Here is a 26,505-nt window from a genome sequence, read left to right as displayed (position 1 = left end):
CTCAACTCTCTAAGCCTTAATTCCTATACAAACAAACTGCTAACACCTTTCTAAAAATTCCAATCACCACAAGCCAAACATCTCTCAAGAAAATCACAAACCTACCTTTTGTCAAGCCATCACACAAAACTCATTTCAAGTATGTCGGGAGAAAACCTAAGAAGGCTAAACCTACTGAAAAAGGTGAAGTCACTAAAAGGGCCATATGGAATTGTTTCAAGCAAAATGATTTTCTACCCATAAACTGGTGCATCTCAGATGAAGATTATTTTCAACAACTAGCTGAGGAAATAGTTAGAGTCTGAGTTGTAACTCTAAAATAAGTAAGAATTTACTATGAAGATGGATCCTTCACATTTCTTGGTTGCATTTTAATGGACTCTCTTTCTCCCACAGAAATCAAGAGAGTGATACGTTTACTGAAGGATAAGGATACTGCTACAAGAGCATAGAGATCTGTTTTGGCTGAGTGGTTGATTGAAAGGGAGGAAAGAAAAGCAAGGAATAAGGCTGAATATGAAGAGAAGATAAGGAAATATGATGAGGAGATTGAAATGTACATGAAAAGATCAGAAGAACTCAAGGCCAAAGGAATGAGCAGAATTTCTAAAAATGGAAAGTTTCTAAACATCAAAGCTGGAAAATTTACAAGATTTAGAACTGATATGTTAAATGGTTATCCAAAGGCAGACAGACTCAAACTTGTGGAAGCTCTAAGTGAGACACCAATCATAGAAGAACTTGAAATTCTTGTGTGCTTAAGGGATCTCATTAGAGAAGAAGCAGAAGCAAAAACTGTCTTTACCTAAATGTTGTAACTATTTAAACTCAGAAATCTCCTAATGTATAAATGTTGTAATTTTGTCAATTTGTATGTATTAATCTTATTTTCCATTGAAGCTTGGGGTTAGTCTTGTTAACAGACATGAATTTGTGATAATCAATCTTCTCATAAACTGGGGGAGATTGTTGTGCAAGACATGCATGTATTATAACAAGACTAAGTCAAATTGACAACCCTAAGTAAGAATCTTAGTTTACATTTTGTATTGTAACATCATAAGTCTATAAAAATGTCAAAGAGCAGACTGTAGTCTATTTCTGTAAATAGTATCAAGCCTAAGGATTCTATCTGGAAGAAGATCAAGAAGATCATGCTTCAGAAGAATTATGAGGAAATCTTGGAGTTGAATAAATCTGTTTTAAGAAAAATGTTCAAAGTCAAGATCTCTACAAGTCACAGATTTAGTGTTATAGAGAAAGTCATTCGAGAAATCCAGAATGACTTATAGAGAAGTCAGGAAAGCTACTAGAGAACTCAGAGATATCGACAAGCCAAATTGAAGACATGAAGATTGGAAACATCGACAAGTCATTTCTTCACTAGAGGACTCAGAGTTATCGACAAGTCAAATATCACTAGAGAACTCTGAGATATCGACAAGTCAAATAACACTAGAGAACTCTGAGATATCGACAAGTCAAATATCACTAGTGAACTCTGAGTTATCGACAAGTCAATTAGTCACTAGAGAACTCAGAGATATCGATAAGCCAAAGTGAAGATATGAAGTGAAGAGATCCCGACAAGCTAAATTCTCTTATAGAGAACTTAGAGACCTCTACAAGTCAAAGCAACTATAGAGTAATGAGAGATCTTGATAAGCCAATATACTTATCGAGATGTCAAGTTCTTTATATAACAAATTGGAGATCTCGAGGTAAAACTCAAAGTACAAAATTCAGATCAGTTCAATATCCAAGTTTAATAATCAACAAACAATCCACTCAATTGGATTGACAAGTCTACAAAAGGAAGCTTGAGGCGTGCAAGATCAAGGGTGAAGATTAATTGACAAAGGAAGATCAAAGTTAACACAGTTTGCAAAGATATGTTAAGCCAGAAATGGAAGATATGCTTTTCCTAAAATGGAATGATTAGTGACAATTTACTAAAGTGAATAGCATCTCTTATTATACACTGTGTAAACCAGTAGTTAACTATCATATAAAGTTAACATCGGTCCTTTGTTAGAAGTAACAATTTAGATAAGAAAAATATTGTATTATCTCAAGAAAGAAGCTAAGCTCTTTATCAACAAAAAGCCTAGAAATTTTGTAGCAAAATATTCTTAATTTTAATATAAAATTGAGTTTTGAAAGATTTATGTTCATTGTTATTGCTTGTTTAATTTCAGTATTAACAAATCTCACTGCAAGATTTAGTTTACTTTGTTCATAATCATAAACACTTCAAGAAAAACATAAAAATACAAAAACACATTCACCCCCCTCTGTGTATAATTCATTATCTTAAAAAAAACACAAAAATTGATAATGTATTGATAAAGTTATGTTTGGAGATAAAATTCTAATTTAAAATTTTTGTAATCTAAGTTTCTGCAATCTACACATATGTTGAATGAATGCCAATTGCTAATTGTAATTTAAAAGAGCTTTTATGTGATTTTAAATGTTTAAAACTTTAATAAATGATACATTTTCCATATATGGTGCCTAATGAGGTACATATACTATGCTCAAAGCACTCAATTTATTTTCCATATTTCATGAGCTTACATATGTTTATATTACAAACCATATGCGCTATTAATTTTTTTCAAAACATTCTCAAGATAGTACATATCTTTGGCTTTCATCTCGATGTATTATTAATTTATGATATTTAAGAAGCAGATTGACGATATATTTGAGATTATGATAAATATGCAATTGTTTACCCTGAGCATGCTAGAAAGAAGACTATGACTTTTATGAATACTAGCTATTAAAATGTATGGTTTTTATACACATAAATGTTATTATGGGTGTTACAATGGATTTAAACTCGTGTTCATGTTGTGGGTATGGTTTTACCTCACTTTATTTTTTGATAATGATATTTCGATTTAAGGTTTAAGTCTATACTAAGAGTGTCTTTTTGATTGATGCAATTTATGGAATTTTCTATCCTTTTGATTCTATTAAAAAATAGGTGTTTTACTAATATTTATGCATATAAGTCTTACTTTTCCTCACCGTGTTTTACCTTAACAAGGTATTTACCTTAAAATTTCACCAATGTTTCTATCTTTTGTTAGATGTCATTTTTATTGAGTTGTGATCTAATATTAAGATTGTCAATATTGTTAGTTTGTCAACTAAATGCTTTACGTTAAAGATGTACACTTTTATTATCTATATTTTTATATTTATCAAGATTAGAAGTAATATTGTGTCTTAATTTGTACTTTTGAAAAATTATATGTCCAATATAGAAGGATAATCATGTCAATTCACGCCGATGTTAATAGTTTGTCGCAACTAAACTTCTTGACCTGTAACGTAAAAGTAATTAAATTCAATTCTCTCTGTTTTGTAAAATAGGAACAATTCTTTTAGGGATGATTCGATCTTATGTCAAGAATGCTCAGTATGTTATCATAAAAATTGATAATTTAAAATCCAGTGAATCGTCACCAGAAAGCAAAATCCCGTTTTGACACGTCTTAGGTGGAGAATTTTCACTCAACTTTATGTTTCTAATGAACCCAATAAGTTGGATGATTTAATAAATGGACTTGAAATGGGCCCGACCCCTCGTACAATTAATCTTTTTAAGCCTCTATGGTGCAACAATAATTGACTTACATGAAAATAAATCTTGAAGTTAGGGAGGTCCAAATGAGGCGGGGGTACATCCTTTGAACTTGGGATGCATGCTTTGAAAATTCTGGGAAAAGTGGTTGAAATGAACGATGTTATATTTGAAGATGTCCCCAAAGAAGAAGACAAGTACTTCTTCTAAGATGATACATGTTTCTCTTTTCAATTCTTTTGTTTAGTTTTATGCGTCTATGAATCATTTTTTCGTTTTATTAGTATGTGACGTTCTTATGTAATGGTTCAGTTTGATTATTAGTTGATGAGCGTGCACTTTATCTTAATATCATCCCTAAATTTTGGTTATTTTATACTAATTTGAATTTTAATTTAATAAACTTTAATATTTTATTTGAGATATTAAGGAGTAATAATAAAGGAAGCTGTCATTTTATAAAATTAGATTTGGAGTTTAATTTGATTTAAAATCGGATTTATTGGGCCTCTTGCGCAATCTAAACTGTTTGGACCATTCCCGGAGTTCTAGAAGTTCGATTCTAACAATTTAATAGCCAATGAAAAACTCAGGAGAAAAGCTTTAATTCAGTATTGGTTTTGAATTTATATTCTAACCGAATCAGCCCAGAATCATAGCTCAAAAGTGAACTTGTTAGGCGTTTAAGTATACTGTAGAATGGGGTGAATACAGTATTAACAATCAATTTGAATCAAAACTCAATGATCAGTAACAATTTTTTTATTGATATATAAAAATGATTACAATACTCTCTCAAAAGATGAACAGATATTCTTGAGAGATTCTAGGTTACACTGAATGATAAAACAATAATCAACACATATAGTATTAACCTAATTTGTACTTGACTTGTCGAGGTCTCTATATCCTTGCATGTAAAATGACTTGTCGATATGTCTGATATCTCTACATATAGAAATGACTTGTCGATATCTCAAAGATCTCTACATACACATTTTGACTTATCAATATCTCTGAGATCTCTATATGAGAAATTGACTTGTCGATATCTCCAATTCTTCACATCTTCATTTGCTTGTCAATATCTCTGAGACTTCTCTATAAGCCATTTTGAACTTCTTAATAAGTCATTCTGGACTTCTCGAATGACTTCTCGATATAACTTGATTTGTGACTTGTCGAAATCTTGACTTAGAACAGTTTTATTCAACTCCAAGCTTCACTTTTCTCTAAGGCATGATCATGGCTTGATCTTCTTCCAGAGTTTATTCCTTAGCTTGAATCTGTTCACAGAAAAATGCTTAGTATAATATTTTAACCTTTTTACAGACTCGAGAAATACAATACATAATACAAAATTGATTATCAAACAACCAAATCTCAGGGTTGTCAATGTGACTTAGTCTTGTTATTGTACATACATGTCTTGCACAACAAAATTCCCATTCTAACAAGAGAAAGAATTTTGTTCATATTTCATCTTCCTTTATAATGGGAAAATTGAGTATTTTTATCACTATTTTCAGTTCAATTAATGCGAGATTTATGTCTTTAGAGATTTTCTTCATGAGAGAAAGTTTCATCTAGAATTTGATTGAGAAGTTTTTTAGTACTAAAATCCCGCTCTGAATGAGGTTTTGAAATATTGAAAGTTAAGCAGAGCATTCCTAGCAGTTTCAACACGGTCACCAACTCTTCCAACATTTTTGTTAAGCTTTATCATGGCTAACTTAATTTTTTCTATAACACTGCCGATTATTCTTTGTAGCGTCGTCTAATCAATGTATGTATAGACGGGTATATGTAATATCCTATAATTTTAGATTGATAATGATAGAAGAATAATAAAAAAGATTGAAGTTTGATAAAAATTAGGATTTAAATTGAATTATATGAAATAACCAAAATTATAGATCAGATTTAAAAAATGGATAATTAGTATGTTAGGAGTCAAGGTATTGTAACATCATATATTTGTTACATTCGTCTTCTTCATATATGTTTTGAAAATTCGTAGGCTTTTTATACATTAAAATAAGCACTCTTGTATTATTCGCAGTAAATTTCATCGTAAGTCGGGATTTGTTTATTCTAGATCATTTGGAAATGTAATTTCGTTCTCTATAACTTTCCTGTTTCGTCTTTTTCAAGAAAACATTTTTTAAAGAATCATAGAATCCGATTACTAGATACCGTGACATATAAAACTAATTTACGCATGTTCCACAACACATACATGTTTTGTTAAGTTTGACTTAACGAGGACGTAAAGTAGTCGTCAGAGAATCATCGGACTATGAAGCCGTGTTCTCATATTTAGAATCGTGAGATTTAGAAATAATGATTTGATTATAAGATTTATTTATTGAATAAGAATTTTCAGGTTTGGTGTAAGATCAAGTTAAATAGTATTGGAGTTCGAGAATTTAGATTTGAAGCATATTGATTTTTGGACTTTCATTAGTTGCGTTTTTGTAGTAGCTAGTCACCACTGTAATAGAATTTTGGATTAATAATTGTATTGTATTTTAGTTTAAAATTAATAGTCTAAGAAGTCATGTTGTTACGATATATAACTGCATCGATATTATATTGACTTATTTCACCTGAAATTTTAATTTAATATTATATCTCTAGTCTGCATTGGTATTGTAGAACAAATGAAATGAAGTATCTCCTATATATTCATGTCGGTTTTAGCTTCTGCTTTTACATACATGCTCGTTACATGTTCGTTAAATGTTCTCTACGAGTATTTATAAAATTACCTTAATAAAAAAAAGTTTTGTTTCAAAATTTTAAATAATTCTATTTTAATTACGATCTCAGAACTAATCAAACAACAAATACCGGTAAACTAGGGGGGTGGTTGGTTGATGGTTAACGTGCCCGGTTAACGGGAATCGAAATCTTAAACCCAAGTGATAGTGTTTGAATTATTAAATTAGTGATGTGAAATGGGAACTCTATTCCCTCTTGATGGGTAAATCAAACCCACCATACCCCTTTGGGTTTCCCATTAACCCCCATTCCCATATCCTCCATTCCCATTCCCGATTCCTAATACTATAGTACATCCAAACGCCTCCCAAATCAACCCTCTTCCAAAAAGATTTATGCTCCCATATTTGTTTCCCCTCATTCCCATTACTTTCATTATCATTTCTTATCACAATCCCCAATAAATATAAATGGAGTTAATATTTGACTATCACTGAAATATTATTACTCTCTGTCCATTTTTTTATACTTTTTTTATCTGGATGTCCCTAAATTTTTTATATTCCAAAAATATTAACTATTTTATATCCGGTAATTTACTCTATTATACTCACTTTATATATAAAATATGATTTGGTCCCCACCATTTTACTTACTTTTCTAATTGTTCACTATTAATTTATATTTTTTCTTAACCTTCCTGCGAAGAATCCGGGGACGGGGAATATAAATCAATAAAAAATAAATAAAATGAGTATATAAATTATTAATGTAGAGTTTAACCGTAAGATTTTACCTAGAGTCCCTGTACAGGTCGAAGAGAGACAGCGGTCTTTGGTTTTTTATAACTCGTTTTGACTGCCCCTAAAGCAAAGCAAATAAGCAATACACACACAATTATATACAAACAACAGTTTCTAGGGTTTTTACTAGAGTTTTTACTAGGGTTTTTAGGGTTCAAGGAAACGAATAAAATTATGTCTCAGGCTCTCGATGCTTCTCAAGCACTTGAAGGTACTCTAATATTAATCACAATGATTTATTTATTGTTATATTTTAACTAGCTATGTAATTATTAATTGCTTGTTGATTTGATTGGTTTTAGTTAGGGAAAAAGTTCACCACTTTCTCAATGCTGCTACTACTGGGAATATCAATGTCCTCAAGAGTTAGTCCTTTCTATATCTTTTATTCTTGAATTATTACTTCATTCTTGTAATTAATTATTATTATTATTTATTTGTTTATAGTGGTGTTGAATTGTTTATATTTGTAATTTGGTTGTTGGGGGTGGATAGATATAGCTGCACAATTAGATGATGGCAAGGGGATGTCGCAAACCGTGGCGGAAGTTAAAGATGCCAATAAGAGGGGAGCTCTTCACTTTGCTGCTAGAGAGGGCAAGGCTGACATGTGCAAGTTCTTAGTGGAAGATTTAAAGCTGGATGTCAACGTAAAAGACGAAGATGGTACTTTATTTGTTCTATTAATATTGTTTTTGTGCAGTTCTATTATATTTACATGCGTATGCTGAATGCTTGTCTTTTTTCTGTTATTTATTTGATAGCTGTTGATACTTGATACTTTTATTTAGTGAAGAAAGTGTTGTATCTAATTAGTAACAAGATCTTAATGAAATCAAATTAAAGCAGAGAAAACTCGCGCCAATTTGTGGTCAATAAACAAAGTTTGTAATTTTGTGCCGGATGATTGGTGAATTTGCATCTTTGGACTATCTCTGGACTATCTCTGGACATTATTTGACATAGGTCTCCCAAGTATAAGCCCACTATCAAATTGATCAGTATACATTATCCAAATATTTTACAATCTTCCAGTCCATTAATTAGAAATTTGTTAATCCTATATTAAAATACCAATGATATTTCCAGAATGGTCAATTATCAATTTTGCACACATTTGATCATTGCCTGTAGAATTTCAATGAGGTAGTTGACCCTCAACAAGGTTTTGAACTTTTAAGTAGCAGTTGGCTGGTCTACTGGCCACCATTTGACTATTTTAACAAGGCTTTGACAGTTAATCAAAAATGAAAATGTTTTAAACCTAATACTTTTGGTAGATTGGCTAAGTTATTTGTACAATTGTTTGTTTTCTCATTATGCTAGCAAGTGTATAGCTTTTCTTTCAAGGTTCACTGGTTTTTTAAGACGGTAGTTGTCTATCCGATTTTAGAACTTTTGAGGAAAAATTTACTCTTTTTTTATCAATACTCATGGATGTGAAATAGCAAAAATCACTCTTAATAATATCACAAAATCGTGATTTTCTAATCACTATTTGGGTAATAGCTTTTTAAGGGTCAAATTTGCTGTAGCATCCTTTTCATTTACCGCATAAATGTGACTATCTGTTGCATAGGCTTTTAGTCATATCTTACAGTTTTTGTTTTAATTGCATTTCATTGTAAAATCTTATATCCCGTGGAATGCACGGTAGGTTTATAAATTGTTATGAATTATTATTGTATTGTCTTTAAATATTTATTAGAAAATTTATTTTTTAAGCATCATTCTTTTAACCTCCGTTATTACATATAAGTGCATTTATTATTATTATTATTATTATCCCAGAATGTATGTAGTTGTCAAGTATGGAACCTCCACCTTTAGTTAAACAATATATCCTAGGTTACATTCAGTGTTGTTAAAGGCGCGCCGAGGCGCACGAGGCGCGCAGAGGCGCAGCGAGGCGCACTATCAGCGCATAGTTCTTACCGAGGCGCAGCGCCTTCAATGATGCGCGCGCCTAGACCCCCGAGGCGCGAGGCGCAGCGAGGCGCGAGGCGCAAAAAACAGTAAAAATAGTCAAAAACAACCCTAAAACCTATACTTTTTTAAGCCTATAAGTGTTTAGAAATTCATGTTATCAATAATAACAAAAGTGAAGATATATCCTTACATAGACATGAATATTCTACTTCTTTTCTACTCAGTAAAGCAGTGTGTGTATTATGTATATATATAATTTAAATAAATAAATAAATATATATATATTGGGTGTTTATACAAATATATATATATAGTGTATATTCTTACAGCTGTAGTGTTATACATACTAATATACCATGTATTTACGTGTTCTTTTGTGTTTCCGGCTACATACTAATATATATGTATGAATTTACACTGTAAAGGAGCAATGACTACCGAAAAAAGTGATAGTAAAAAACTATGTTACTCGGGACTCTTCATTTTACCTCCGAGTACCCGTGTCGGACACTCAACACTTGGACATGGACATTCGGACTCGGACACTTATTTTAAGCCAAAAACATGTATGTTTTTCAATATGTTGCCGAGTCCGATACCTGGACACGTGTCCATGTCGGACACTTCTAGCCGAGTCCTAGTAACATAGGTAAAAAAATTAATCCAACATGGAAGTTCCTATAAGTTTCATATTCCTATTTGTGGTGTTTTTGCATAATTCTATAATAAATAATTTATTTTCTAAATAAATTCTTTTCACTTCGATAAGGCGCGTGCCTCGCCTCGCGCCTCATCGCCTAGGCTCCAAGGGACCCTAGCACATCGGTGCGCATCTCGCCTTTAGTAACATTGGTTACATTTTGTACTTGCCAGGAATCAAACTCAGGAGTTTTCTTATGTAAATATTAAAAATTAATTCGTGGTCAATCTAACAGTCCCCAAGCATTTGGTGGTAAAGCCGTACAGTGATGACCGGAGATCTCTCTTACCATATTGTAAATAGGGTATAAAAGCATTTTCGTATTTATAATATTTGTATCTTTTGTTAATTTATTAATTTCATATTATATGTTAAAAATATAACACACCATTGATGTCTCATTACGTCATTTGATGTTCCTAATAATTACTCCCTCCGTCCCTCTCATTTTTTTACCGTTTCCATTTTGAGATGCCCCTCTCATTTCTTTACATTTCAAAAGTTTCCTAAAATAGTAAAGTTTTATAATATTAAAATTAACAACATCCACTACTTTCCTTCACCATATCCACTTTATACATTAAATATTGATTGATCACACCACTTTACTCACTTTTCTTACTTCTCACCACTAATTTACACTTGTTTATAATATCCGTGTCCAAAACCAATTTAAAGAATTGGGTGGGACTGAGGGAGTAAATACCAAACCGACTTTTTTGCAAAACTGTTTTCAGCTTACGACAGCAGCGTATTAGAATATCTCTATTAACGTCTATAATATTATTATTTTTTTGGTTTCATCTTTATGTAGAGTTTCATCACCTAGTGGGCTAGTAGTAAGATTAATCATATTCATTCATGTTATTACTTGCAAGAAAGATAGCGCCAACTTTCTCGTGTTATGTAGCTCTAAAGAATCACACTATTTCTCTCAAAGAGAATTCTCTACAGGCTTCATCGCATTGGACCAATATTTTGAAGGCAGTGTACTTGCTAATAATGAATATGGTTAATCTTCATACTTGCCAAGATTATTTTTCTTTTGATGGAAGAAAAAAATTTGATAACTAACAGTCTGGTATATATATTATTTTCACTTGAACAAGTGAAGATAAAGATGTTATCACTTGTAGGGTTACTGTTCTGTAAATATATATATGTTAAATGATTACCCTAAATGTATTTGGCACTGCCTTAGCAATTCATATACATTAGTTCTAGAACTTTTCCGGATGACTTCCAGGTTGCCATTAGTTTGTCTGTTTTCTATATTGTTGTTACCGTGAACGGATTATATATGTTTTGCAGGTGACACCCCTCTTCATCACGCTGCCCGGCAAGGATATACTGCCACAGCCAAATACCTAATTGAACATGGTGCTGAAGTTGCAGCGGCTAGTGCATTGGGTGCCACAGCGCTACATCATGCAGCAGGAATAGGTGTATATAATATTCTATTATGTTTAATGTTCTTTTTTAAATTTCCCAGTCTTTCCTTTAAAGTCCGAGAAAACTGAAAAATTGCACTGCTATCTGAATATAAGATTATATGTACATAGTGATACTGACCTATGTGTATAAATATTCTCAAATCTTCATTGATGTTGAATTCTGTTTGAAGATTAGTGGCCAGCATTTATTAATTTTTAAGGCTTAATTAATTGCAAAAGGAATTTTTAACTGTAAATGGCCATAAGCTTGGAAATCAATTTTCGTTATAAAAATAAAATAAAACGTAAAGTAGCTGTAATGCACTGTCTTATTCATTACTTTTGCTTTTATACCCCAGTGTTAATTTTGTTACAGAGCTTAATTAAACTGTACATATTTAATATTTCTTTCTTGTAGGAGATATTGAGTTGCTGAAGTTCTTAGTATCCAGAGGTGCCAATGTTAATTCCGAAAGTGATTCTGGTAGTCCTCTACTATGGGCAGCTGGTCATGCTCAGCTAGATGCTGTAAAAGCTTTGCTGGACCACCATGCTGATGTAAGCTTGCTGACTTGCATTGTGTAATCTTTTTTTATTTTAAATATCCTCAAGTTCTTTTTATATTATACCTGCATACTAATGCTTTCCAATAGGAGACCGAGAGTCATGAGTAACATCACTTTTTCAGTTTTTTCACTTGTAAGCCTACTCCTTTCAGCTTAATAACTGGTTTAGAATTTTGAAATCACATTAAATTTTTGAGATTGGATATAAAAAAACTTGGGTTATTTGCTCCATAATTGCTCGAGTAACAAGTATTTAAATCCTAATATTTTATATAATTATATAGTAGCATATGTAAATTGTAATTTTTAGAAGTAATTGTGCTGAGATCGTTAGCTTGCACATCTTATGAAGGCCATTCATAATTCAACTGTAATGCTATCATTATATGTGGAGAGGCTTAAAATTACCATTTCTTGCTTATTATTTTCCTCAAACCTTTAGTTAAATATAGAACATTAATAGATAATTTATGTATTGCCTAACATGCTCCCCTTTCCGAATCTTCCTCATCTTATGTCTTTATTTCACTTTCAGTGGTCCAAATCGTGCCCATTTTTTTCATTAAATTGTTTCCAACAATATATCTCTTACTTGTACCCTAAGTCTTGACAAAAGCGACAGCCATCAAATCCATAAAGCATTAAAGTTGCAAACTTCTACAAGTATTAATATATAATATGACTTGGTTACTATCTATTAAAGGGTTGGAACCGGCCATCTGTGATTATCTTATTTTTTCTGGGTTGACCTGTGGATTTTTATTCTTCTAAACATAGGCAATTGCACTGTCAACGTAGGTCATGAAAATGGGCGACCCTACTCACTGAAATGAGCAAATTTTCTAGTAATATCAAGACCGAACTCAGTATATTATTTATATATATTTTAAAATTTGAGCTATTTGTTTGAGTGTTGAGCTATTTGTTTGAGTGTTGACCTATTTGTTTGAGTGTTGAGCTCTTTGTTTGAGTGTCAGTAATATATGTGAGTGTGTGTGTGTGTGTGAGAGAGAGAGAGAGAGAGTGTGTGTGTTATCATATTTCTGAACTTTAGAATTTGTGGACATATAAAAAAGGGATTTATACAGTTATGTAAAGTATAATGCAACAATGGTGACAGTTCAAAACATGCACTAATGTGTTTTTCCCGTTACTTCGGAGATAAAAAAGGCATATAAGCCTCTGTTACATAGATTTGTTCTTTGTGGGATGCCTACTAGTGTTATTACTATTATTTAATTTTTTGCAGGCAAATGCTGAAACTGATGACGACATAACTCCACTGTTTTCTGCTGTAGCAGCAGGCTCACTGGCTTGCTTAGAAATATTAATTCAGGTCAGTTTAGATGTAACTTCATTAGTCTCGGGTCATGTATTTTCCATTTTTTGTCCTTGAATCAACTTTATGGATGCTGGGTCATGTGTTATTGGTCTTGCACGGGTTATAGTAAAAGGGTGCAGATGTTTCCCTGGAGGATTGAATATCTTACTTTACCTTTACAGCATGTCATATTCACTATCTGCAGATGAAAACATCATGCAATCATATAATCAATAGATTAATGTTGCATGTCATGTGTTTCTCTTATTGTTACGGTTCTAAGTGGTGTGCCACAAATTTGTAGCGGTCAATCTTTAATTTTTTATTATTTTTATTTACTTGGTGACAAAATCCGTTTTAAATTTAGTTTCTTATATTTTTAATAATTTTTATTGGGTAAGAAACACCGTCCTCAGTATATTATTATACAGAAACCTAAGTGGGACAATTTATATTTGCGACAGACAACCAAATTTTTGGATAAGATTCCTCTTACACTTATCGCTTATTATAAATAGGATATGATATATGATAGTTCCACAAATTAATTGGTAGTAAGATGAAGTTTCTAGTAGAAAGAAGTGATCAGTTGTACTTCCTAACAATAATCCACTACCAATATTTGACAACTCCCAATGTGACATTAATTCAAAATAAAAAACCTTTAATGACACTGTAAGAGTGCTACCATATTAAAGAATGTGGAAGAGTTGTAATAATCTACTTACGTAGTGTATAAATTTCAACCAATTATAAATTTTATCTAGCTTATTTCTAAATAAAATCACAAAAACAGTAGGCAACAAGTTTATAATTTTAATCTGCATAGTTATCTTCATGATAGGAGCTCGTCTTTTAAGATCCATCAAACTTGATAGATATTAATAAGCGCAGCCTGATTTATTGGGCAAAGAATGTCTTGGATAAATTTTCTTCTTCGTACAGGCAGGTGCTCGTGTAAATGTTAGTGCTGGGGGAGCAACTCCTTTGCACATTGCAGCTGATAATGGTAGCCCTGACATTATCAATTGCTTGATAAACGCTGGAGCTGATCCTAATGCTGTTGAGGTGATGCTTCCGGATCATTGTTTGTATTTTTAACTGTATCTCATTTCATTTATTATACTTCTATTTCTTTTTTGTAATCTTGCTTCTCATTATTCAAATGTTAGACATGTCGTCTACTTTATGCATGCATAGTCTTAATTTCAAGTTGACTTTGCATTTTTTTTTGCTTTTCAGGATGGCCTAAAGCCAATACAGGTTGCAGCTGCAGCAGGTAATTCAGCAGCTGTTTCAGTTCTTCTCCCCTTGACTTCAAAAATTCAAAATGTTCCATCATGGAGTGTGGAGGGGCTCATTCAATACATGCAATCTGAGGCAGCAAGAGAACCGGTAAACTGGATATTCGTTAGCCTTAGATTGGGTTTTACTTTAGCAACTTCAATAGATGCTAAGCAGGATGGCCATGTTTATATATTGAAGTATATTGTCAAATGTCAAGTTTATCTTGGTATCCTTTTTTTATGGGAATTTCTCTCGGATATATATTGAGGCATATTGTCATCTGATATATCCGACTTTTAAATTCAGGGTAACTGAATAACTTTGATATTCCAAAGAGATCTCTGTCTTTGTAAGTCCAGAACTTATTTCAATGTTAATTATTTTTCTATATGAATTGCAGCTAAACTTCACCAGTGAAGCTAATTCTGTTGGAGGGGATACAACAGTCTCGAAAAAAAATAAGGATGAGGTACCTTCTTACCAGATATAGTTTTTTTCCTTTTATTATACTTCAGAGTGTTATTTAAGGCGCAAAACCCAAATTTAAAGCGCAAATCGTGAAGCGCCATTAGTCGCACGCCATTTGACCCAAAAAAATTGATTACAAATTTTACAAGAAAATGGTACTTGAGATAATCTTAACACTTAAACATGACAAAGAGCATAAGTAAAATGTTAATAATGTCAATAATGAAGCTTTAATCGATGAGGTACTCTAATTCAAAAGTTTCAGTGTCGTCGAACTCTATCTCTGGCTTACTTTTAGATGGAGGCTGACTGTATTGTGAAACACTTTATTGTTTTTTTCAGTTTACTCTTCTTTTTTAGAGTATTACTATTTTTACTGTTGTGAGCGCCTTTTTGCGTTTCTTAGTGCTTTTTAGCACCTTTTAGTGCTTCACGAGCTACCTTTTGGACGATATTAGAATCGCGCTAAATCACACATTTTCAAATCGCGCAACTTGCGCCTAAACGTGAAGCGTCATTAATCGTGCCTTAACAACACCGATACTCATCATATTATATCTTTATTGATATAGAGTAGAATTTACAGTAACAACTAAAAAGTATATGCTATAGCTTTGGCACTTGACAACATGCACCAATGTTTGTTTAGAAAATAAAACTCATTTGTACGGTGTCTTTCAGAAGTAGACCACTTCTCTAAAGTATCAAATATGGTTATCACAGTGTGACACCATGACTTCCTCAAATAAAAGATGGCTGACATAAATTAAGCTTGGCCTGATAGACTGGATATATATGGATGTTTCATAGCAATTGCTATGGAAAACTTATAATGACCATGTTTGCTTTTAACTTTGGAGACCCACTCGAGGTATATTTCCTTTAGTTGGATTGAAGGTCTTTATTAGTATGCAGATATTGTAACCTATAATAAATAATTGATGCAGAAAAGTTTCTCTTAAGTTAGCTTCAATTGGGCAAGACAATGATGTGACTTTAACAATTCAGTTAGGGTTTGTGACGGTATCGTTTAGGCCTACTAATTAGCATAACTGCATAAACTTGACGGAGAATAAGCAAGCTCGAATTGTCATGGAACTGCATATCATTGAAAAGGGAAAACACTATATGAACATGTATGTGTTCTTAAGTTTGGTTTAAAGTTGTGCATGGTGTTAAAGTTATGATAATTTCAGGTGACACCTGAAGCAAAGAAGAAAGCCGCAGAAGCAAAATCTAGAGCAGATGATGCTTTCAGACAAAAGAATTATTCAATGGCCGTAGATGCGTATACACAGGTATGTACGCTGTTCTTGCAAAAGTAAGCAGGCTTCACAAATGAGAAAAAAGCGTATGCAATATAATGTTGCATCTTGCCCTCTTGGAGAAATCAAATTTTGGTATTAACTATTTTTTTCTTGTTTTAAATATGTGACCATTGTGGTTGCAATTCATCTAAATGACAATTAGCACTAGTTGTGTGAATAAGTAATTACCTTGATTTCTTTTATATGTAATTACCTTGATTTCTTTTATATGTTTATAGCAAGCAAATGTTTATTTCATGTGTTGTGTTTTAGGAACTGCAGCTTTAACTAAGGATATTCGGGTCCTTAAAAAAAGTTTGGAGTAGCAAATACCGACCAAAAATTTTAGAGGAAAAAGATAAATATATTTAATTAAATGAAAACCACATAAAACAGCATGTTTTTCACTCATTGACTTCCTGGTTTTCACTTTATAATGGAGAATTTTCATATGCTATCATGTCAACCTGAGAGATAAATGCTTCTCAAAATTCTCTTGCTTCTTTTGATAAGCTAGTGGCTAAGTTCTGCTTATGTTATAGGCAATTGACTTCGACCACACAGATGCCACTTTTCATTCTAATAGAAGTCTCTGCTGGTTACGTCTGGGACAACCCGAGCATGCCTTAGCTGATGCCAAAACCTGCAGAGCACTGAGGCCAGATTGGGCAAAAGCTTGTTATCGGGAAGGGGCATCTTTTCGTTTATTACAGGCATGTTTGATCCAAGTAATGTCTAGTGTTTGAGTTTGAAATTAGTACTGAGATATGTGTACTGGTTTTCACTGCAGAAATTTGAGGAAGCAGCCAATGCTTTTTATGAAGGCGTGCAGCTTGACCCTGAAAATAAGGAGCTTGTACATGCTTTCAGGTTCGGATAAACTCTTTTACCTATTTTCTTGCAGGGTTACCATCTCCCTTCACTGTTGCATGTTTATAGCACAAGTTATCGACGTCTGTACGTATCTGCTACTGTAACATAATCATCTGCCCGTTTCACTCTAACGTGTTTATAGCACATGTTTTTTTGATAATTGTACACCCACACGAGGAGTTGAACACTTGACCTCCATTAGAGAAGCCAAAACCTCAACCATTGTGCCAACCCTTTGTCGGTAGCACATCTTTATGTTGGTTAAATGTGTTGCACCTCTAGGAAAATATTGCACAAAAAAGAGAAAATCCTGAAAGTTTTAATGGAGATAGCAACTTAAAGGCATTAAATGTTATTAGGTTCTTTGTATAATGTTTGCAGGAGAAAGCTGGTTTTTTTACATGTTTTACAACTTCTTTTCGTCTTTTTCAGGGAAGCCGTTGAAGCTGGAAGAAAATTCCATAGTGAAAAACAGCAAGGCTCGTCAGGAAAACAATAAAGATGGTCAAACATGTGGGTAAATCACCAATCCACCATTTATTTCATTTTTCTTGGCCATGATTGGAAAGTGGAGAGGAAAAAAATAGGTTTACAAGACATGTGAACTTTAGAATTCTGAGTTTTGTAACAATTCACAAGTTTAATTAATTAATTATATGAATTTGTTACAATTTTGCCCAGTGAGCATTTATGTATTAATTCGACTGCCCCAACTCGGACATCCGTATTTTTATGCGTGATTAATGTTAAAATATTTTAATTACTTTCCCCAAAAAAGTAATGTTCGATCCCTTTAATTTTGGCAACTAATCCTTCTAGAGAGGTACAAGGGGTGAGCAACAATGAAACTGAATAATAATTCATAAGAGCATCTCCAACCATATAAAATCATTAGCTAAAAATTATTAATATTTAATATAAATAAAAAATATAGAGATTATGTAGAAGTTTCATCTCCAATGGTACATTCCCCTTTTTATAAATATAGTCAACCTCTTGATATTGGTTATATTTGTTGAATCACTACAGACATGTAAGAAATATGTAAAAAAGATTATAATCATTTATATTGAAGTAATATATTCTATTTATAATCACATAAATTTTAATAACATACTATTTTTAAAATATAACTAATCAATATATCAAATACCATTGAAGTACAATATTTTACGGGTTCAACAAATGTTACATATTGTCCTACATGTCCAATTTAGCCAATTAACTATAACCAACACCATTGAAGATTCTCTAATAAACAATACTGGGTTTCTCTTTTTGAATAACCCTAGAGGTAGATAGAACTTGAGTTGTACTGTTATATCTTAAACTGGTTGTTTGCGCAGCCTAACTGTGATTGCAGAATTGAAATTCACTTGCTAAATAACTGTGTTTTTAAATAACGTGTAAAAACGAGAAAATATCAACTATCATATATTAGCAAGGTAGTTAAAATGGGTTAAAGAGTGTACAAAATATATGTGCATTTTTTAATTTTTCACCAAGTCTTTTGGGTTTTACTCATCAGCACGAAATAAAAATCAATTTAGTTGGCCTTGGATCATGTAATGCACATTCTAAAAATCGGCCTGTTAACCGATTAACGGAGTTCGGATGATCCCGTTTTGATTAATTGAAATCTGGTCAAAGTATATTTTATTTAAAAATCGGTCAAAAGTCGGTCAATTCGATCAAAAGTCGGATCGGCCAGTTCGGTCAAAGGTGAAAATAATAAATATATATATTTTTTTAAAATAATTGAAATTCAAAATAATAGTTCATATTTAATAATAATATATTGATTTATATTGAATATCATATGCTCCTAAATCATAATCTCTAATAATTAAAGAAGTTTATTCAATTAAATTACTCTTATTTCTTTCAAAAATTTATTCGATCGATTCATTTATTTCACAATCATATAGTTGATTTGTTATGTAACTAATTCCGGCTGATCACAAATTTATATTTAACTTATATATAGCAACATACTAATTTTCTAACTGCTAACTAGTGAGTATTAATTATTATTTATAAACCAACTATAAAATAATATATATATATATAAGTCATTTAAATAGCAAATATGAACCAATGATATGTAGTATTATTTTTGTAAAATTAATGAAATTTAAATAGAGTTATAAATTATATAATTAATTAAATTACTTCCGATTAATCACTGAAAATAATTCCACCAAACAATGTCGAATTTTATAGGATGGAAAAAAATACCCAACTTTTAGAAAATGTGACAAGAATACCACTTTTTACGGATATAATCAAAAATACCATTCTAATATGTATTTGAGAAATGTGTATTATTTAAAATTTTATAAAAGAACAGAAAAAATACTAAAAAAACAAAAAAAAGATACGCATTATTGAAATGCGTATCATGTTTTGTAAACAGGGTGATACGCATCTCATGAATATGTATCCGAAATTAATTTTAATTTTTTTTTATCTTTTTTTTAAAGTTTTTTTACTCAAGTTACCCATTTTTAAAATACGTATTAATAACAGCCAACTATAAAATACGTATTAAACGAGTATTTTTGGTCATATATTTCAAAAAGTGATATTCGTAAAAAATGAAGTATTTTGAAAAAATGATCAAAATACCTCTTTTTAGATATACTTTTGCCCAAAATAACCCTTCTGAAAAAAGGTGTCCAAAATGACCACCAGATACTCCACTGATACTGATACTGGAGTATCAGGATGATACGCCACTTTCAATGGAGTATTAGGATGATACTCGTTTGTCAGTAGAGTATCATGGCTGATACGTCTCTATCAGTGGAGTATCCGTGCTGATACTCCTTTCCCAGCGGAGTATCATTTTTAAATATTTTTTTGAAATATTTAAAAAATTAATAAAATTTTAAAATTTTAGATGATATTCCACAGACAAATGAGTATCTCACGTGTTACCTCGATACTCCACAGACATAGGATGACATAGGATTATCAGTGGAGTATCAAGCTAATACTCCACTAAAAATAGAGTATTTGTTGGATATTTTGGATGGTTTAAAATATATTTTGGGCGATTATTATTTAAAAATAGTTATTTAGTTCTTTCACCCTAATATTTTTGTTATTTTTTCTTTGGGAGGAGAAGGGAAAATCTGATGTAAATTATACGCATGTATGCTTTTTTACAAAGTTGTGCCAATTTATAAGTTAGCCTTCCTTTAAGCGATTTATTGTTAGCTACTACTCCCTCTGTCCCACAGATTGTATACAGTTTTTTTTTCGATGTTCGACACGCATTTTAAGGTGAATATAAAACATACTTCCCTAATTTATTTTTAAAATTTTCTTTTTTTGTATTTAACTTCAAATATCAAATTTTAATTCAGTATAAAAAAAATTTAAAAAAATTTATATAAAAATGTTATAAAGGAGCGTTAAAATGCGTGCCGGCTCCCCGTCCCCCAATGTATACTTCCTCGGGGGACAGAGGGAGTAGTATTATTGCAAACTTGCAGTCGCAAAGGCCGTGGAATGGTAGAATGCCTACAGTTTCTTCGTTTCTTTTAAAACAACCGGTGATCAATAATCCCGTATCAAGTACCTGCATGAGACTTACCGCAGTTATGTTAACAAGTTTTTGCAGAGTATTTTTGGCCATGTATTTCAAAAAGTGATATTCCTAAAAAATGAAGTATTTGATAAGGTATAAGAGACCCGGATAGACGTCAACCTGGACTAAAGGAATACAGGCTCAACCAACCTGATAAGACCCCCCTCTCCCAGGCCAATCAAGCATCAGAGCCCAGGCCCGGATCCATCCTATTGCCCGGATCCACCTGCATACCCGGACCCGGATCGGGGCCAAGACCGCCGTGAGGGAGGTCCCAGCAAACACATGCACATCCCACAACCCGCCAAGGAGGGGTACGTGGGCACGTGACTGACAGCTATCAACAACCAACACACCAGACAAGCACGGCGCGTGTCAGAAGGCCGTTAGGACACTCTGGAGGTGGTCCTCCCCTGGACACGTGTAAGCAATCCACCCAAACCAGGCGCCCTCTGGTCCCAAGATCCAACGACCCAGATTTGGAAGTAACTACCCCTAAACCCTACTTTGGAGCTATATATACCCCCAAGGCTGAAGGGTTTAGGGGTTGGAAAATAATTTCTCTGGCACTCACACACTCTCTCATACACTCAAAACACACAGCAGCCATCACATATAAACACACATACACAGCAGCCTCTAAATTACATAAACATATATCCCTTCATCTTCTCCAAAGCCTGTTCTCATTCTCACACCGGAGGCGCCGTGGGAGCCAAACCCCCCTTCCGGTGTTGTTTTGCAGGCGCCCAACCAGCAGCTACACCCCATCCACGCATAGAAGGTCCAGGAACGCCGTCGGACGGAGCCGCCCACTCACCGGAGTTATCATTTGACGCTAGAAGGAGGGGCGCTCTATCCTTGGGTCTCGGTGCCCCTGAATTCATCTTCATCAGCAAACTCTTGAGAGAGTCCACTTTCAAACCTGTAAGAACATAAACAACCAAACCCTTTCTTGAATATGAATGTTCATTTTAGCCGCGTTTGTGTGAGCTTGTTGCTTTAGGCCACGTCTGTGTGAGCCCGCTCTTGTTTGTTAAGTTTTAGTTGTTTAGGGTTTGATAATCTTGATAATCTTGAAGCCTGGGGTTTAATAGTCTTGGTGATTTTAAAACCCAGAACTGTTTTAGCTTGCATATTTTCTTGTGTGTTCAAGAGCCTGCTGTTCTTGTTTGGTATTGTTGTTAGAAAAACCCAGGAAATTTGCTTGCTGTTATTCTGGAATTTTTTTGTAATCTTCAAAAAAGCAACCTCAGATCCACATTTGTAGCCTCAAATCTTGGTCAGTTGTTTGTACATTTGTGGTGATGGCAAGAGCAGGAAAAAGTACAGCTGGTAGGCCCTCCGCCAGTACCCATATTCAGGATCAAGACCCCTCTCAAGTTCAAGAACCTGGGGGAGACAGGGAGACCTTCCAGGAGCAACCACTGACACAGCATACCCCAATCAGGGATGCTAGAAATGTCATAGAGCTAAATCAGTACAAGTACACCAATGTTCCAGTTGTAGAGGAGCATATGGCTAACTTAACAAGCCATGAACTTGCTGAAGCAATCAGGCTCTACAGAGATGAACAAGCCCGGGCTCAGATGGAATTTGAACAAGATGATGAGCAAGAAGAGTTCGGGGACTCTCAGCAATCCAGGAGATCTGTCTTCGACCGAATTGGGGCTAAGGCAAAAAAGAATCAAAAAGAGCCTAGTAAGAAGGAGACAGAAGCAACCAGAAAGAAAAAGTTAGAAGAAATCAGAGAAAAGATAAGAAAAGAAGAGGAGGAAAAGCTGGAGCAAAAAATTCAGAAAAGAATGCAGATGGAGGAGGAGAGGCTCCTAGCTAAAACAAAAGGAAAAAGAACTCGGAGGGACCCTACCCCCGAACTCATTTCCCATGACGAAGAGGAGGGTCAGAAAGACCTCAAGGAAATGATCTACGAGCTCCAGAGAAAAATGGAGAAAGAATCCGGGGTAGAAGTTGGGGAGACCCTCACGCCCTTTAGCCACTCCCTAGAAGCCATCCCCCGACAGAAAAATCTCAAACACTAAAACTTTGATTCTTTCGATGGGCTAGGAGATCCAGAAGAGCACCTCAACTACTTCGAACAGATAGCTCAGATATACTATTACAATGACTTGACGAAATCCAGATTCTTCGCCTCGACCCTTAAAGGGGGAGCTCAAAGATGGTTCAGCAGAATCCCATCAAGAAGCATCCACTCCTGGAAAGAATTCAGAGAAGCCTTCCTTAGAAGATTCAGAGCCAATAAAACACATGAAATTCACATGTGCCACCTGGAGACAATCCGCCAGTACGATAACGAAGCACTCTCAGCTTACATGCGGAGGTTCCAGGAAGCCATCAACAAAGTTTCGAATCTCGATGAAAGGGAGGCTCTAAGCATATTTCGAAGAAACCTGGATCCAGAACACAACGAGAGATATATTGTGGAATTGATAAACAAGGAACCCCAAAGCCTGGCCGCTGCTTATTCTATGGCAGCCCGGTTCATAAAAGAAACGGATGTTCTTCAGGCAATGAGAATGACTCGGAATGGAGGAAACAGGAACAAATCTTCTGATGATCGACCGAAAGGGGGTTACCATTAGGAGAAAAAGTTCAAACAAAGCAACCAAACCCAGAAAACAAATGTTGTACAAAATACCCCAATATTCCAAAGATTGGGCCCTAAAACAGAGTCCAAAAGTGATCCCGGTCCCCCTAGGCAGCAAAGGGAGCCTAGGCAAGAGCCAGAGTGGACACAACTAAACAGGACCCGAGAAGAGATACTGAAGGAGATCAAGGGAAAGCCATTCTACTATCCTCCAAAGCCAATGCAGACTCCCCCAGAGAGCAGGCCTTACAACAGGCAGTGCGACTATCATGAAACCCATGGGCACAAGACTGAGAATTGTCTCTCTTTAAAATACTTCATTGAAGATCAAGTCAAGAAAGGCAACATGAATCAATACATCTCAAGAGAGAAAAATCAGAGAGAGGAAAGGCAAAGAAAAGGTAAGAATGTGGTAAATGTGGTCCTGGGAGGCTCACACTCTCCCCCTAGGAGCTCGGGCTCAGGAGATGAGGTATTCTCAATTCAATCCTACCCGGAGATGATGATCTCATTCAGCAGAAAGGATTATGAAGGGGTCAACCCAGATCACAATGAAGCCTTGGTGGTAACACTTGATATCTTTGACAACGAAGTGAGAAGGATGCTGATTGATAATGGATCTTCAGTAAACATACTCTTCAAGCATACTGTGGACCGGATGAAGCTAGGGAGCGTGCGCTCAAATGAATGCCGAGAGGACCCTTTGTATGGGTTCGGGAACAACTTGGTCCCGATCCAAGGAACTTTGTACTTGCCAGTCATATTTGGATCGGCCCCAAACCAAGTTACCCATGTGATTAAGTTCTACGTGATCAATACTCCCTCATCTTACAACGGCATAATCGGACGCTCAGCCTTGACCAGGATCCAAGCAATCACCTCCATATCACATTTGAAAATCAAGTTCCCAACCCCAACCGGGGTAGGAGAAATCAAGGGAGACTATGAGGTAGCTGAAAGATGTTATAGCCAGGCTCTGGTAATGGCTGAGACCCATCAAGACAACAAGAGAAAGGCTGTCGTGCTCCGGAAACAGCAAAGTATTAAGAAACATCGCCAACAATCAAGGGATGATGGGAGAAAAGAAGTTCAGGTCATAGAGACCCTCTCAGATCCAAAAGCAACCAAACAAGGCTCAGAAGAGCAAAAAAGCAACCAAGTCACAGAAGGGATTGAATTAGGCCTAGGCATTGACCAAACCAACCCTACTGTGCAAGCAACCAACCCAGAAATGACTGAAGAAAGAAACAATAAAGAGATGAAAGCCCAGGCTCAGATTTATATGAAAAAAAACACAGAGGCTCGGATCCAAAAGATGGTATCAGATACGGATCAATCCAAGATAGAGGCCGCTGTTGAAACAGAAACAATTCTGATCAGCACAAGCGATCCTTCAAAAAAGATAAAGATAGGATCCGGGCTCGAGGCTAATTTCAGAAAAGACCTGGCGTCACTACTCCAAGGGTACTCTGATATATTCGCTTGGACCCCGAAAGAAATGCCCGGGTTGGATGAATCCATAACAATGCATAGCTTGGACGTCAACCCAGAGAGGAAGCCAGTCAAGCAAAAGAGAAGAAATTTTGCCCCGGAAAGGCAGAAAGCAATCGATGAAGAAATTGAGAAACTACTGAAAGCTGGAATAATATGCGAAGTCAAGTACCCAGAATGGCTGGCAAATGTAGTGATGGTGAAAAAAGCAAACGGAAAGTGGAGAATGTGTATCGATTACACAGACTTGAACAATGCATGCCCCAAAGACCCCTACCCCTTGCCAAATATTGATCAATTGATCGATGCAACCTCTGGGCATGTGATGCTAAGTTTCATGGACGCCTACTCGGGGTACAACCAGATCAAGATGAATCCCAGAGACATTCTAAAGACAGCCTTCATCACCCACAGAGCGGTCTATGCCTATGTAATGCTGTCGTTCGGATTGACTAATGCGGGAACAACATATCAAAGGGCAATGAATAAAATCTTCAAGGACCAGATTGGAAGGAACCTGGAATCCTATGTGGACGACATGATTACAAAATCCACAAGCATCCCCGGGCACATAGGAGACCTGAGAGAATGCTTCGACAACTTGAGAAAATACTCACTCAGGCTCAATCCAGAAAAATGCACATTCGGAGTAGGGGCAGGAAAATTCCTTGGATTCATGATAAGCAACCGAGGGATTGAGGCCAACCCAGAAAAGATAAAGGCAATCCAAGAGATGAAGGCCCCCAGAACACAAAAAGATGTGCAGAAGCTAGCAGGGTCACTAGCTGCACTCAGAAGATTCATCTCCAAGCTAGCTGAAAAATGCCTACCCTTCTTTGACCTGTTAAAAGGAGCAACCAACAAGAGAGAAGTTAATTGGAGCCCGGAATGCCAAAGCGCATTTGAAGAAATAAAAAGGTATCTTTCTCAACCCCCTGTGTTAACCAAAGCCCAACCCGGGGAACCCCTATCCCTTTACCTGTCAGCAGGGGCCCTGGCAGTTGGAGCAGCCTTGATCAGGGAAGAGAATGGCAAACAACAACCAGTTTATTATGTGAGCCAAGTGCTAAAAGATGCAGAAACCCGGTACCCGAGGCTAGAAAAGTTTGCTTTTGCCTTAGTCACAGCATCCAGGAAACTCATACACTACTTCCAGGGAAGGGAGATACGAGTTGTAACCAATCAACCGTTAAGGAAGATAATACACAAGCCAGATGTCTCAGGGAGGTTGGTAAATTGGGCAGTTGAGCTAAGTTAGTTCAATCTGAGTTTCATTTCTAGGACAACAATCAAAGCCCAGGCTCTAGCTGATTTCATCATAGAATGCAATTTCCCAGAAGAAGAGCCCGTGCCCATGAGCATTGACCCTGAGAGAAACACATATCAAAAAACAGAAGCCTGGGCCCTCAAAGTTGATGGTTCTTCAACAAACGAAAGATCAGGAGCCGGGCTCATCCTAAAGAGCCTAGAAGGATTCACAATCCAAACAGCGATCTCCTTTGCATTCTCAGCAACAAACAACCAAGCAGAGTACGAGGCCTTGATTACAGGATTGAAGCTAGCAAGAACACTCAGGATCCAGAATCTCAAAATCTACAGCGACTCCCAGATCGTCGTAAAGCAAATAAATGGCGAGTACATAGCCAAGGATCCAGTTCTAGCCAAGTACCAGGCTCTGGTCCAAAGCTACCTCGCCTTGATACCAAGAATACAAGTCATCCAAATCTGCAGAGAGGAAAATTCAGAAGCCGATACACTATCTAAGCTTGTTCAAAATTCATCAGACCTGGATTGCTCCGTCT

The 26,505-nt window shown here is 35.0% G+C and overlaps 1 protein-coding gene across 1 annotated transcript; it reads left to right on the top strand.

Moving 5' to 3' along the window:
* Positions 1-7,179: 7,179 nt before the first annotated feature.
* Positions 7,180-17,772, top strand: LOC141668397 (uncharacterized). Its single transcript, XM_074475274.1, has 13 exons — positions 7,180-7,336; positions 7,428-7,490; positions 7,621-7,791; positions 11,066-11,197; positions 11,606-11,745; positions 13,003-13,089; positions 14,020-14,142; positions 14,317-14,469; positions 14,762-14,830; positions 16,026-16,127; positions 16,679-16,849; positions 16,927-17,006; positions 17,442-17,772. Exons 1-13 carry the CDS (start codon positions 7,300-7,302, stop codon positions 17,506-17,508), a joined length of 1,395 nt encoding a protein of 464 aa, XP_074331375.1. The 5' UTR covers positions 7,180-7,299; the 3' UTR covers positions 17,509-17,772.
* The last annotated feature ends 8,733 nt before the right edge of the window (positions 17,773-26,505 follow it).

This window comes from Apium graveolens, chromosome 6 (genome assembly GCF_009905375.1).
Source record: "Apium graveolens cultivar Ventura chromosome 6, ASM990537v1, whole genome shotgun sequence".
Taxonomy (NCBI): Eukaryota; Viridiplantae; Streptophyta; class Magnoliopsida; order Apiales; family Apiaceae; genus Apium; species Apium graveolens.
Note: the sequence above shows the minus strand (reverse complement) of the source record. Positions and strands in the feature narration are given on the sequence as shown.

What these genes read in the sequence shown, in the direction of transcription:
- LOC141668397 (XM_074475274.1), top strand. Translation starts at nt 7,300, where the DNA reads ATGTCTCAGGCTCTCGATGCTTCTCAAGCACTTGAAG. An exon ending in CTGATCCTAATGCTGTTGAG is followed by an intron (nt 14,143 to 14,316) that starts GTGATGCTTCCG and finishes TTTGCTTTTCAG; the next exon opens with GATGGCCTAAAGCCAATACA. An exon ending in CATCTTTTCGTTTATTACAG is followed by an intron (nt 16,850 to 16,926) that starts GCATGTTTGATC and finishes TTTTCACTGCAG; the next exon opens with AAATTTGAGGAAGCAGCCAA.